We start from the raw sequence: 13,311 nt of genomic DNA, 5'->3' as shown, positions 1-13,311 counted from the left end.
GTGATAACAAACTTTATTTGCTTACAGGTAAAATAAATTTATTTAATTTATTAAAAAATGGTTTTGTTCATTTCAAGCCACACATACTCTTTTTTGTACAAATAAACAAAACCTGACTAATAAGGGTTAGACCAGTGGGTCTTAACCTGGGTTCGATTGAACCCTAGGGGTTCGGTGAGTCGGTCTCAGGGGTTCGGTGGTTTGTTACAACATATCTTTGTGAGCAATGTTTTCGAGGATGCTGGACATAAAAACTAAAAAAAAGGAACAGACTTTGCTGTGATATGACATGAGACTGCACTTGCCAAGGTGAAGCCACGCATTCTGAACTGGTCTCTCAAAGGCAACAGCGAAGTCACACTGAGGTAGTGTTGTGAGTTCATGCACTGTGTTGGTTTTTTATTTGAACAAGGTGATGTTAATGCACGGTTCATTTTTGCACCAGTAAAAAAAAAACTATTTTATTTTTTACTAAGAAGGGTCGGTGAATGACTGAAACTGGTGGGGTTCGGTACCTCCAACAAGGTTAAGAACCACTGTTTAGACTTTTTAACCCTAGACACTAACGTTGGGTGATTTTCACCCACACCGGTTTTGTCATGTGATTTTCATGTGTTGTGCTGTTCTGAGTTGCAGGGTCCTTGGGTAGCTTCGGCTGCTCACTGATGTCATTATGGTTTGTTTGTTTCCCTCCTGCCATCTTGTTTTTTTCAAGGGCATGTGTTCGGGTGTTTCACCCGACGTCAGTGATGAGTGGCCATATCTCTCTCACAGCTGTCAGTGGGAAGTCTGTGCCTTCACCCAGACAGTCTCACATGTCCCAGGAATGGGTGGCCAAAGAACAAGTTCCCAGCTCCATTATTTTTTCTGTTAGGAAATTCTCGTTAAGGATACCTGATTTTTCAATTATTTGCTGCCTTTTAAAGGGTCCCCCATGGTACCATTTTTATTTATTTTATGTATATTGGGAAATTAAAGAAAAGTACACATTTGGCATACAGTGTTGTACTTTTACATAAATCAATGAAAACTGTATTTTATCCAGGATATTATATTGGTAAATACTGACGTTAGTGATGGTGTTACTAATTTTAATGTTAGTGTCTAGGGTTAAACCCAACCCGCCTGTGATCTAGTCAGCACAAAATGCCAATAATTATACTGGTCTGATTTTTGGGTGTATAAAATGATGCTCAATTTAACAAAAGGTTGCAGACATAAAACTATTGTGGCTTAAAGTATTACAGTCTACATCATACGCTTAGGAAATAATGTTATATAAAGTGACTGAGGTACTTCCAATTTCTTTTTTATTTATTTCTTTGGTACAGTTGACACGAAACAGGTGATTTACTGACAGATTTACCACTCCGTGTTTTTTATTTTCAAAATTTGGGGGGTGGCCTTTAGTCCCACGGCCTATTGCGCAAAAATAAGGTTCTTCTTGTTTGTTTACGCTGTGTAATGTCAAAAATATAAATATACCATAGACAGACAGATAAGGCTAAGTTACAACCACAGACCCTATGGGAGCTATGGGCCCCTTTGACTTTAATACTGAATACTAATACTGGAAACAGCTACCTGATGTGCTGAAAAACATAAAGTTGCACACAACCAAAACAAAGAGCTGAAAGACACTAAAACACCCTTCATCAACACGGTAAATGAACTGTACTACCACAGCGCCTTTCTGGTCTTCCGACCACTCCGAACAACATTCATATCTGATGGCATTGGGCGCCATGCAAGGTGAACAACTGCTCATCAGTTTTTGGAGTTAATCGTTTATACACATTATACATGGCGCGGCCTTCGGGAACAGGTTGGAGGATCGAACCGCCAATCAACTGATTAGTGGACGACTTCTACCTCCTGAGCCACAGTCGCCAACATAAACTCTGCATCACAGCTTCATTCCAGATGTTTAAGTGCACAGACAAACTTTAATAGCAAACATAAAACAGTGAAAATAATATTATATTATATAATATTCTTCGGTTTGCGTCTCTTCCTGTATTCTGCATGATGAACCTAAAGATTCACTGCACAGGTATGACTCTGTTTTTGCATTTTGCGCATCTGCAGCACAAGAAGGGAGCCGCCACGCGCCGCAGGAAGTGAGCGGCCCTGAGTGACGTCGAGCCCCGGACAGGAGGCACGTCCACGCCCCCCCCTCTCCGCTTATAAGAGCGGCTCAGATCCCCGCATTAGACACCTGAGCTCCGGAACAAAGGCATCAACTGGCAACATCTTACACCCTGTGTCTGCTTGAGTGAAATGTTTTTCTGGATGAATTTAGCTCCAATAATGAAATTTAATTCACTGTGTTTGTGTAAAAAGACAATAAAATGCCAGAATTATTAATCCCCCAGTCTACATGTCTTATATTTGATGTCACCATAACAGCTTCAAAGTCACCATGCCTCCACACAGAGCGTTGTTCGGTTCAATACTGTAAACTGTTATACAACAACGGTGTGTCAGAATGAAGTCAGTCATAATGACTTCAAAGCTGACCCCACCTTTAACCCACAGAGGACAGAGTGTTTTAGTGTCTTTCAGCTCTTTGTTTTGGTTGTATGCAACTTTACTGTTGTTTTCAGGCACATCAGGTAGCTGTTTCCAGTATTAGTATTATTCAGTATTAAAGTCTAAAGGGGCCCATAGCTCCCAATAGGGTCTGTGGTTGTAACTTAGCCTTATCTGTCTGTCTATGGTATATTATATTTTTGACATACACACGTAAAGGCAAACAAGAAGAACCTTAATTTGAAGATTAAGCGCAAACTAGAGACAATATCCATGGGACTAAAGGCCCACCCACCAAATTTTGAAAATAAAAAACACGGAGTGGTAAATCTGTCAGTAATCACCTGTTCTGTGTCAACTGTACCAAAGAAATAAATAAAATAGAAATTCGAATGTACCTCAGTCACTTATATAAACATTATTTCCTAAGCGTATGATGTAGACTGTAATACTTTAAGCCACAATAGTTAGTCGGCAACCGAAGAGCACATAACACCCAAAATCAGACCAGAAAAGAGGGCAGTGTGCGACAGACACAGGCGGGGGTTTAACCCAGAACACTAACAAAAATTAGAAACACCATCACTAACGCAGGTATGAACCCAATATAAATCCGGAAAAAACAGTTTCAGTGATAAGTAAAAGACAACACGTAGGCCAAAGAGACTCAATTCCCAAATACAAAACATAAAAAAAAAAGGGTACCAGGGGGGACCCTAAAAAGGCAGCAAAATAATTGAAAAATCAGGTAACCTAACGAGAAATTTCCAACAGAAAAAAATAATGGAGCTGGGAACTTGTTCTTTGGTCCACCATTCCTGGGACATGTGAGCCTTGTCTGGTGAAGGCACAGACTTCTGCATCACTGACAGCTGTGAGAGAGATAGGGCACTCACATCACTGACGTCGGGTGAAAATCACGCGAACGCATGCCTCTTGAAAAAAACAAGATGGGAGGAGGTAAAAAACAAACCATTAATGAAATCAGTGAGCAGCCTGAAGCTACCCAAGGACCCATGCAACTCAGACAGCAGCAACACAATGAAAATCACATGACAAGAATTGTGTGGGTGAAAATCACCCAACGTTAGTGTTCTAGGGTTAAAAAGTCTAAACCAGTGGTTCTTAACCTTGTTGGAGGTACCGAACCCCACCAGTTTCATATGCTCATTCACCAAACTTCTTCTTTAGTAAAAAATAAAATATGTTTTTTTTTTACTGGTGCACAAAATGAACCGTGCATTAACACACACCTTGTTCAAATAACAAAACCAACACAGTGCGGAACTCACAACAACTTACCTCAGTGTGACTTCTGCGGTTGCCTTTGAGAGACCAGTTAGATATGCGTGGCTTCACCTTGGCAAGTGCCAGTCTCATGTCATTTTCACAGCAAAGTCTGTTTTCCTTTTTTTTAGTTTTTTATCCAGCATCCTCGAAAACGTTGCTCACAAAGATATGTTGTAACAAACCACCGAACCCCGAGACCGACTCACCGAACCCCTAGGGTTCAATCGAACCCAGGTTAAGAACCACTGGTCTAAACCCTTATTAGTCAGGTTTATTGTTTATTTGTACAAAAAAGAGTATTTGGTGTGGCTTGAATGAACAAAACCATTTTTTTAAATAAATTAATTAATTTTATTTACCTGTAAGCAAATAAGTTTGTTATCACACAGATGAAGCTTCATACTGTGGTCTGTTGATGAAGCTTCATACTGTTAATGAAGCTTCATACTGTGGTCTGTTGATGAAGCTTCATACTGTTGATAGAGCTTCATACTGTTTATGAAGCTTCATACTGTGGTCTGTTGATGAAGCTTCATACTGTTAATGAAGCTTCATACTGTGGTCTGTTGATGAAGCTTCATACTGTTAATGAAGCTTCATAATAATAATAATAATAAGTTTAATTTATAATGCACTTTACATTTGAATCAAATCTCAAAGTGCTACAATGCACACAAAGCAACAAAAAAAACAAATAAATCACAACAGAAGAAATCATGTCAAATACGATAAGATGTGGAAAAAAAGGAAAGTTTTATGGCTGGTCAGTATTTAGTAATTTAAAACAATAAATGATGCTGAGTCACAATCTACATAACATAGAAAAGCAGCTGAAATATTGAGAGGACGTTAGAGGAAAATGCTGCATGTGACAAAATCTCTCTGTGCTGTGAAGATCTGAGATGTGTTTGCAACAAAAAACTTTTTTAAAAACTGACTCATAAACTCCGAAAAACAAAAGTTCAGTTCACCCACATAAGCTCCTGAGCCGCCTCGGGGACTGTATGCATGAACTGCTGATGCAGGCGGTGTAAAAAAAAAAAAGGTCGGCCAGGGTGGAGGTGGTGTTTTTTTCTTTCCTTTCCTCATTTCAAGCAAACCAGCAGATCAGGACAGAAGTTCAAATTGTTCCAATAAAGGATTTTTCTGGCTTTGTTTGTTGTGCCCCAGAGCGGCGTGTGCTGTGTCATCTGTCTGTGGTTGATTGGTTGATTTAAATCATCGTCCGGCTGGATGAATGAATTTTTTTTCACATGGCGAGATAGTTCACTTCTAATACAGATTTGTATATCACGGCACGCTGCGCTATCGGCCGTGGTGGAGTGCCGTTCTAGTTTGCTGAGGTATTGAGATCAGCCGATGATTACGCCGTCATCATTCAGTCCGACTTTTCACCCAGCGGCCCGTTGTTGGACAGAAACTCTGTCTCGTCACTGTCCTCTCTCTGGTCGAGGACGGTGACGTACGGCAAAAAGATGAAATCATCTGAAACTGGAGAACCACAACAAGTGTTTAATGTGTGTGTGTGTGTGTGTTTCTGTGTTTCAGGTTGCTGAGCTCTGTGTCTGCCACCCTGCAGCACTGCACAGCTGAACATCAGCTCAACCTCGCAGACGTGATAAGAAGACACAGTGAGTAGAAACTGACGAGGAACCAGACCGTCGGGTCGGTTTGTCGACGTAGCTGAAACTTCTTTTCTCTTCCTCTTTTAGATTTGGATGACTACGGTTACATCAAGATGATCAACTTCATCCGGTCGACAGTGAGTACCGCGCTCTTGTCTGTTGGCCTCTTGCTCTGTGATGCTTTATCGCTGTTGAGCCACTTACATGAACTAAACAAAGCCTCTGTGTAGCTTTGTACTGAGGTGTCCTTATAATACACGTCACTGCCAGATGTACCAGTCTTTAAACTGGCTGGCCCCCAAGTCCTGGAGGCATGTTCACTGGTTACTACTCATTTTTAAGTGCAACTACTTAAATTTTCCTTCCTATTTGAAACAATATCTGATTCCACTCAGCTCACAATACAATTTAAGGCATACTGATCAACTTTTCTTTCTTACTCCACGAATTAACAAAGAAATTGGTCGACATGCATTTAAATCTAAAGCCCCAGCAGACTGGAATAATCTCCCTTGCACGATTAGGTCTATAACCTCCTTTCATCACTTTAAATCCTCTCTACTTACTCACTTCCAAACATCCTGTTCTTGTTTTTGATTTTATCTATAGGTGGGCATGCATAAGTGCTCTGTGTGCATGTGTGCATATGTATAAAAATAGCCCTAGTTTTGCTTTTATATCGCTGCAGTTGTGTTCTGTGTCATTCTTATTTTGTCCATGTATATGTATGGGGGAGGGGCCTATTGGAGCATTGTGGTGAATGGGTGTCTGCGTCTTTGTATCGTCTGTAAACATTGTATATCTCTGTTGGCAACAAGGACCCCCTCGAAAATGAGATGATACATCTCAAGGGGTTATCCTTTGATAAATAAAGAATAAAGCCAGAACACACACACAGGTAGAGGATCAGAGTTCAGTCCATGAATCCGCCTGGATAGTCTCTCAGTTTCAGAGACATTTCAGGCAGAGTCTGAGTTTCTGATCTGGGATCTGGGTTAACTTCTCTGCCTTCCCCGACGGGGCCGAAACGGACGACCCTGACTCAAATGATTTACACTCCCCCCCGATGCTCTGAGCTCACAGTCCGGGCAGCACAGCTAACTAACTGGGCTAACAGCAGCTACCGTTGGAAGCAGTTTACTTTAATGTCCACCAGGAAACTCTGTAAATCAAAGAGTTGACGTACGGTTTTGGATTTTCTTTCTAAACAAATCTGTTTATAGAAATGTGACGCATCGTGTCTGACGGCGCTGCCAGACGCTCCCTTACCCTGGGAGAGTGAAGACTTCCTGCGACCGGTCCAACAGGACGACCCCCTGCTGCAGACAGGTACAGCCACTCATAACTTTGTTTTTAATTGAACAATCTCAACAGCTACGTCTGTTCTTAGATGTAGATGAAGATGAAGTATTTTTTTTTTTTTTCGAATGGTCACACAGCCTGTCCTCGTAGAAAGGGGAAGTGCTGAATAGTAGAAATGGGGATAAGGATGCACACTGCAGGTTAGTGGAAAGTGTTTATGGTGTTGCACTGAAAGTGACAGAAGTGGTTGTGTGAAGAATATAAAAAGAGAGCTTAAGGGAGAAGTTTCAATCCGTACTCCTTTCTCACCTCCACACTCTGAAAAGTGGACGTGCTCGTCAGATTGTCGGATTGAGCTCCACAAAACTCTGACGAGTTCCAGATGCTGTTCAATGACCTCACGAGCACCCGACAGAGGACACGTCCCGTTACTGATGTTAGCCATGATGGAGAGCCTGCCTGCGTGACCTCTCTCACTACATGACCACCAACACAAATATAAAACACGCTTGGTAACAATCAGGCCTCGTGAATCATGATCGTGCAGTTTGTCTTGGGAACCGGAGGGTGGCCGGTTCAAGTCCAGCATGGACCAAAGTATGGAGGGTGGACTGGTAGCTGGAGAGGTGTCAGTTCACCTCCTGTGTGTGCGCGTGGATGTATTTCAGGCCTATGTATGTAAAAAGTTTTTATTCTATTCTGTTACTTGTCTGACCAAAGTCTTCTGTTCACGAGAAATGCAGCTTTAACACCATCAACGAATCTTGTTTGGTTCCCGTGCTTCATGTTTGGACCTTCAGAACAATGATTACATTAACAGATGGAGTTATTCTGTGTTCCTTGTTAAATTTTTGTATTTGTCATTGTTCTGGTGTAGCTACTGTCTCTCAGTCAGCTTCAGCTTCAGCTGCTTATACCGCAGTCGATGATTAAGTTCCGCACAATCCCGCTCAGGCAAGCAGCAGAGAGAGTCAGCGGAGTGACAGATTACCTGGTTGAGAAGAAGCAAGAGTTGACGTGCTTCTTCGGTCTCTCTGATTTGATGTTGAGCAGCTTTGGAGAGAATCCCCTGATGTCTGATGATGTTTGTAACTGACATTTGGGCTTGTGCTGCATTTTATCTGCTGAAAATCTGTGATGATGTTTTGTTAAACCGCACTGGACACCTTGTGGGTAAGTGCTTAAAGATAAAAAAGAATTCTGAGAGGAAAAATCTTAAATCTTAAAAAAATGATCGAGATAAATTGAGTCTGATTTCGTATCTGCTCACTTCAGTTCTCTGCACCTCAGGTCAGTTCACTTCACTTCATTCAATCCCTTTCATGCACGTGGGAGCAGCTGTCTAAAATCCAGAAAACATGCAGTGCATGAAAACAAAAAGACAAAAATCTATACACCCCCCCTAATAACAGCAAGTCTTCATGTTCAGCCTGCATGTTTTTATATCTCTGTCCGTCTCCCCTTCTCTGTGTTGGCAGACCCTGAGGAGCTCTGCGGCTGCGAAGGCTCCAGTCGGCCGACATGCCAGTCGTCCGGGGCCGGGTCCCATGATGCACTCCTGCAGAGGGCGCAGGCCGCAGAGGAGAGGGCCCGTCTTTCAGAGGAGGCGCTGGCCAGAGCCATGGACGACCTGCACAAACTCAAGTCAGCTTAATATATAATCTACGTGTGTTGAGGTTCTAATTGTTGATTTCTCGTCAGTCTTGTTTTTTCTTTTCATGTTCTTTTCAGTGTGCTCAGTGTGCCGCTTTACTGCTGCACTACCCTCCTGCAGCCAGTAGGGGGACACAGTGAACCCAGTATAGCAGAAGCATCAACTCGGGTACCTTGTGGAAGAAGTTTGGAGGAAGGGGAAAGATAAAAAAAATAAAAAAAAAGGGAAGGGAAGGGAAAATTCCACTGCAGCATGGAGGTTAAAGTGAGGAGGGGAGGTAGGGGAGGGGGCAATAAGGGAAAATTACAGAAAGAGTGAGGTGGAGGGGGGGTGGGGTGGGAGAGAGTTAAAAAGATGGATGCCTCCCATCTCCTCCATTTACTGCTACGTCCTGCATGAAGGTTGTGTGTGCTTTTCTGCTCTCCGGTCGCTGCGTTTTTGTCTCGCAGCCTAATATGACAAGTTAAATTCAGATCTCACTCGGTCTTCCTTTTCAAGGCTGCTGGCTCAGGGTCTGGTGCTGAACGCAGAAACCAGCAAGCCCGGTCAACTGGGCGCCGTGGCCGAGCTCCGAGAGGACGAGGACGAGGCCTACTTCAGCTCCTACGGCCATTATGGCATCCACGAGGAGATGCTGAAGGTCTGAGTTATGCAAACACACACACAGAGGACACACACACACTGACCAGGTCTCTTTACACTTTTGTGAGCAGTCTCTGCAGAGCAAAAAGTGTGCTCATCAGCGCGCGTCTTGGCTGAAAGGTTTCGATGTAGCACGTAGATGAAAGCGATCATCTTTATGCACACGTTGATACTGAGGACAAGACACTTTCTCAAAAGTGACAAATCAGCAATAAGCGCTGAGCTCTCATGCGAGACGCCGGCATGCGCGGTGAATGCTCGAAACATGGAAATTAATTTTTACACTGCTGAAGCGCTAAAAGTGCCAGCAAGCCGAGGGGATTGAGTGTGTGTGTGTGTGTGTGTGTGTGTGTGTGTGTTCAGCTCTGTCTCCTCCCTTCCCGTTCTACTTACCGCAGTGCTTAGACATATTCCTGTCGGCCGTCCTGATTGGTGCTAAGCGCCGTTAAGTTTTGCGTGGTGTGCGTGCGTCAGGCTGTAAACTCCATCAGAGCCTCGGGAGGGAGCAGGCCGGGAGCACGTGACCGAGGAGCTTTGCGGTGGAACGTGGTCAAACTCTTCTCACAGGTCGGCGTCGAGCGCATCACCTCTGACGCACGCCGTGTGTTCATGAGAGAGGGGAGTCCGATATACATCATGCTTCTTTAAAATGAATCAACTTTTGCTTTGTCGTTGACAAAATTATTAATGACTTAATAAAAATGGATTATGGCCAATCAGTGTTTAATTAAAGTCTTCTTCTAAAGAACGTTGTCTGAGAGCAACATTAGGTGGAAATTATTGCAATTTAGCACCCACAGTTCCACTTTTCAATCGCACTGTGGTAAATATGTTCAGCTCTACACGTGCATTTGATCACAAACCAGCGAGTCGACAACTTTGCGAACAGCCAAACATCAAGCAAGGACAACAAAACTAGTCCAACAGCAAGAAGCCCAGCTCGGCATCTGTCTTTGAGGCTCTCGCCAACCCCAAATTTACTCCTGGCTGCTGAGCCTGGTTACGTTGCCCACAACTCGGGTTCTGGCACGACACCAGCTCCCGCTCCCCAGCATTCACAGACCTGAAAACTTCTTCTTCTTCTTCTTCTTCTTCTTCTTCTTCTTCTTCTTCTTCTTTCCGTTGGTCCAAAAAAAAAAAAACAAACATCCGTGGTACAAACACAGCCCATCTGACAAACTCAGGTAGCATAAGCTAACGGCAGCTACAGTAAGAAGCAGTTTACTTCATTGTCCATCCCCAAACTCTGTAAATCACAGAGTTTGAAGCCTTAAAATATGATGTAGATTTACTAAAATCAGTGAAACAGTTGGCGGTGTGTGCCGTAAAGTGCTACACACGGGAGATCGTACCCGGAGCACAAAGTTAAACAGTGCATGAACAAGCCTGCAGGTCAACAAGCAGTCAGCGTGGCATCAAAATGTTTTAAAATCTGTTTCTTTATGGTAGAACAGTCACCCAGTGTTGCTTTAATGGACATTTTAAGCTCATCTTCAAAACAGTATTCATATGGTAGTATGTACAATGTAAGTGATGGGACACAAAGTCCAAACGACTGAGTTTAGTCAAAGCAGTCTCAGTTGGCCAAATCATGTGACTATTATCTAAAGTCATGGTCTTCTTCATCATTATGTCCCTGACCTGCAATACGGTAAAGAAGTCTCCAATCTCCAAGACCAAAGAAACTATAAATGTTGTTTAGTTAGAAACATTATAAAAATGTTTGAAGCATTCAAATATTCTTTGTTATTTGGACCTCTGTGTAAATTTGGCAAATGTTACTTTCTCCTTTCTTTCTCTGCCCAGAGCGTTGGCTGCTGCTGTTGGGTTTTGTTGTTGCTCTGCTGCGATATAGAGTAAACTTGTGTTTCCCCTTTACGACTGTGTCACAGCTGAATGACACAAATATCAGGGCTTAATACTGAATGACTCTCTGCTCATCATCGTCACGTTGCTGTAATGATCTTCTAGTGGAAAACTTACTTTTGTGTGTAAAACATCTTGAAAAAAAATCCAGATTCTGTTTAAACCATGTATTAAATCAAACGTCCAACCTCCCACTGTACGTCGCAGTAACACATATTACTGAAGCTTTTCCTCCGGAGGCGGGGTGCTGGGGGTTTGTGGGCACATTTGACTGGCAGGTTAATTAGCAGGTCCTGACCTGACCTCCGCTAGAAAAATATCAGGGTCTCTCTCGGTTGTATTTATCCCGTAGATTTGCTCTGAAAACTGTAAGAACCCCCTCTCACCCCACCCCCCGTCTCTGCAGTCTGTTTTGATCTGCTGTTATCTGCACCTGTGTGGAAAAAAGCTTTACATGGCACGCTCTCGAGATTTGTTTTTCCCCAACGGAGGCGTGATAAGGCCGGTGTTGGATTCACCTTACAGCATAAGCATTGTAATACAAGAAGTCGTGAAGCACAAATCATCCGGAGGTTAGATTTATTAACCCTTACCTCAACCCCCGAGAGGCCCGAGGGGCCTTATTTGAATAATTTATGTGATTTCTGGTTATTTTTTGAACTCTTTCACTCTGGTGTTGTCGTGTATGGTTGTTCATTTTTTTGAATATTCTCTCCACAGGACAAAGTGCGCACGGAGAGTTACCGCGACTTCATGTACCGCAACCCAGAGGCGTTCAAAGACAAGGTGAGGCAAACTGATGTGTGTTTATTGACGTACGCATACAGTACGCGCAGGGCGGCGGCTGCTTTAATGTACAGTCGAGCCCATTAACAGAAATAGACACGTGCGTTTTGCAGGATGGACAATTAACAAGGTGATGGTGTCTGATATAAAACACAGTGTGGTTTTTATTAGCGCCGCAAATGTCGACTGCAGCGTGCTGATAACAGACACATGCAATCCACCACCAAGCCCATAACAACCCCCACCCAAAAAAAAAAAAAAAGAAATCTCTTTTCCATTGCCTTTAGTTGCAGGAAGCAGCGGCCTGTATCATGACCATCCATTATATGGGCGACTGCTGGTTAGTGCTGGGATGAGGCTGCAGAGGAGGGAGGCAGGCTGCGTTGATGGGAACGTACATTATCCCTGTCAGAGGCAGAAGAGGCGACGTGTCACCTTCTACAGGAAGCCGTAGATGGAGAACAAAACGGGATCTTCTTGTTAAGATGATAGGAAGGAAGGAGCGTTAGTGTCGAGTCAGAGGTGTGAAGCCGTAAAGGCAGCGGGACGCTTCCAGGGAAGTTATCTTAAATAGAGACGCACATAAAAACCCGGCGTTACACATATAGAGTCATCGCAGCTGTGCCTCCAGTCGGAGGCGAAGACGAACAAATTAAGTGTAACCTATGGGAACCTGAAATAGAGAGGATAAAAATTATAATAGCTGGAGTGAAAAAGAAGCAGTCTGATCAGTGAAGGTGTGGAAGGATGGACGAACATACACACCATCTGGACTTCAGATGTTCGTACAGACGTGGAAGCCAAAGCAGCCGGAGATCTCTTGGTAGTTTTAGACGTACAATCTCCAATGTGCAACCATTTTTAACCTACTTGTTTTGATTTTCCAACAAAGTAACACGAGAATGTAATTCCAGTTTATTATAACACAACTTTAGAAACTTTAGAAACATCGCATGGATGCAGTCTACTGTTAAAACACTTCGACTCAAAGGAGCTCATAAGATGTGATGATCCGTGGCTGAAATGTAATGCTTTGACTTTATGGAGCACGTACTGTAAAACATCATCACTGCCCAAAAAATGTTTCTTCAGGAGGTTGATGGAGGTACATTTAGGACCCGAAATGAAAATCTATGTTTACACAGTCATGTATTCATCATGTACGTGAACTGTTTGTGGCTCTGAGCCTCGACTCTCCTGTTTATGTCTACCTCAGTTTGTAAACTATCAATAACAAGGCTGTCCTACATGTTTCCACACAGCATACTAGCCTCATCAAACCCATTTCACCATTTTAGATAGATGGAAATCAGCATAATCCAGTTTGATGGTCAGCTGACACTGACGTCCGTGCAGTTTATCGTCTACCCTTGTCTCAAAACTTATATTATTCGACCAAAGCTATCCTCCTTCTATCTATACTACATGGATGACGTAACAAAACCTCTTTCTGTTGGTCAGTAAAGGCTGACTATAGATGGAAGATATAGAAAAAAGTTGGTATATTTCTTTTTTTTTACAGTGTTGCAGCTCCTCCTGAAACTACACCCACTAAACTCTTCCTATCTGATCCTTTGGTCAAAAGCTATTTTTCTTCTCGTTTGTTAACAAACT

General features: G+C 42.9%; 1 protein-coding gene across 1 annotated transcript in view; it reads left to right on the top strand.

Moving 5' to 3' along the window:
• The first annotated feature begins 5,356 nt into the window (after positions 1–5,356).
• Positions 5,357–13,311, top strand: part of prmt3 (protein arginine methyltransferase 3) — a 56,929-nt gene continuing 48,974 nt past the window's right edge. Inside the window, exons 1-6 of the mRNA XM_027281766.1 lie at positions 5,357–5,453; positions 5,535–5,584; positions 6,671–6,776; positions 8,228–8,393; positions 8,902–9,043; positions 11,632–11,697. Coding sequence (XP_027137567.1) covers positions 5,561–5,584; positions 6,671–6,776; positions 8,228–8,393; positions 8,902–9,043; positions 11,632–11,697 — 504 coding nt within the window. The 5' untranslated portion in view covers positions 5,357–5,453; positions 5,535–5,560. The remainder of the gene's footprint in view (positions 5,454–5,534; positions 5,585–6,670; positions 6,777–8,227; positions 8,394–8,901; positions 9,044–11,631; positions 11,698–13,311) is intronic.

The sequence above is a fragment of the Larimichthys crocea genome, chromosome VIII (genome assembly GCF_000972845.2).
Source record: "Larimichthys crocea isolate SSNF chromosome VIII, L_crocea_2.0, whole genome shotgun sequence".
In the NCBI taxonomy this organism is placed as follows: Eukaryota; Metazoa; Chordata; class Actinopteri; family Sciaenidae; genus Larimichthys; species Larimichthys crocea.
Note: the sequence above shows the minus strand (reverse complement) of the source record. Positions and strands in the feature narration are given on the sequence as shown.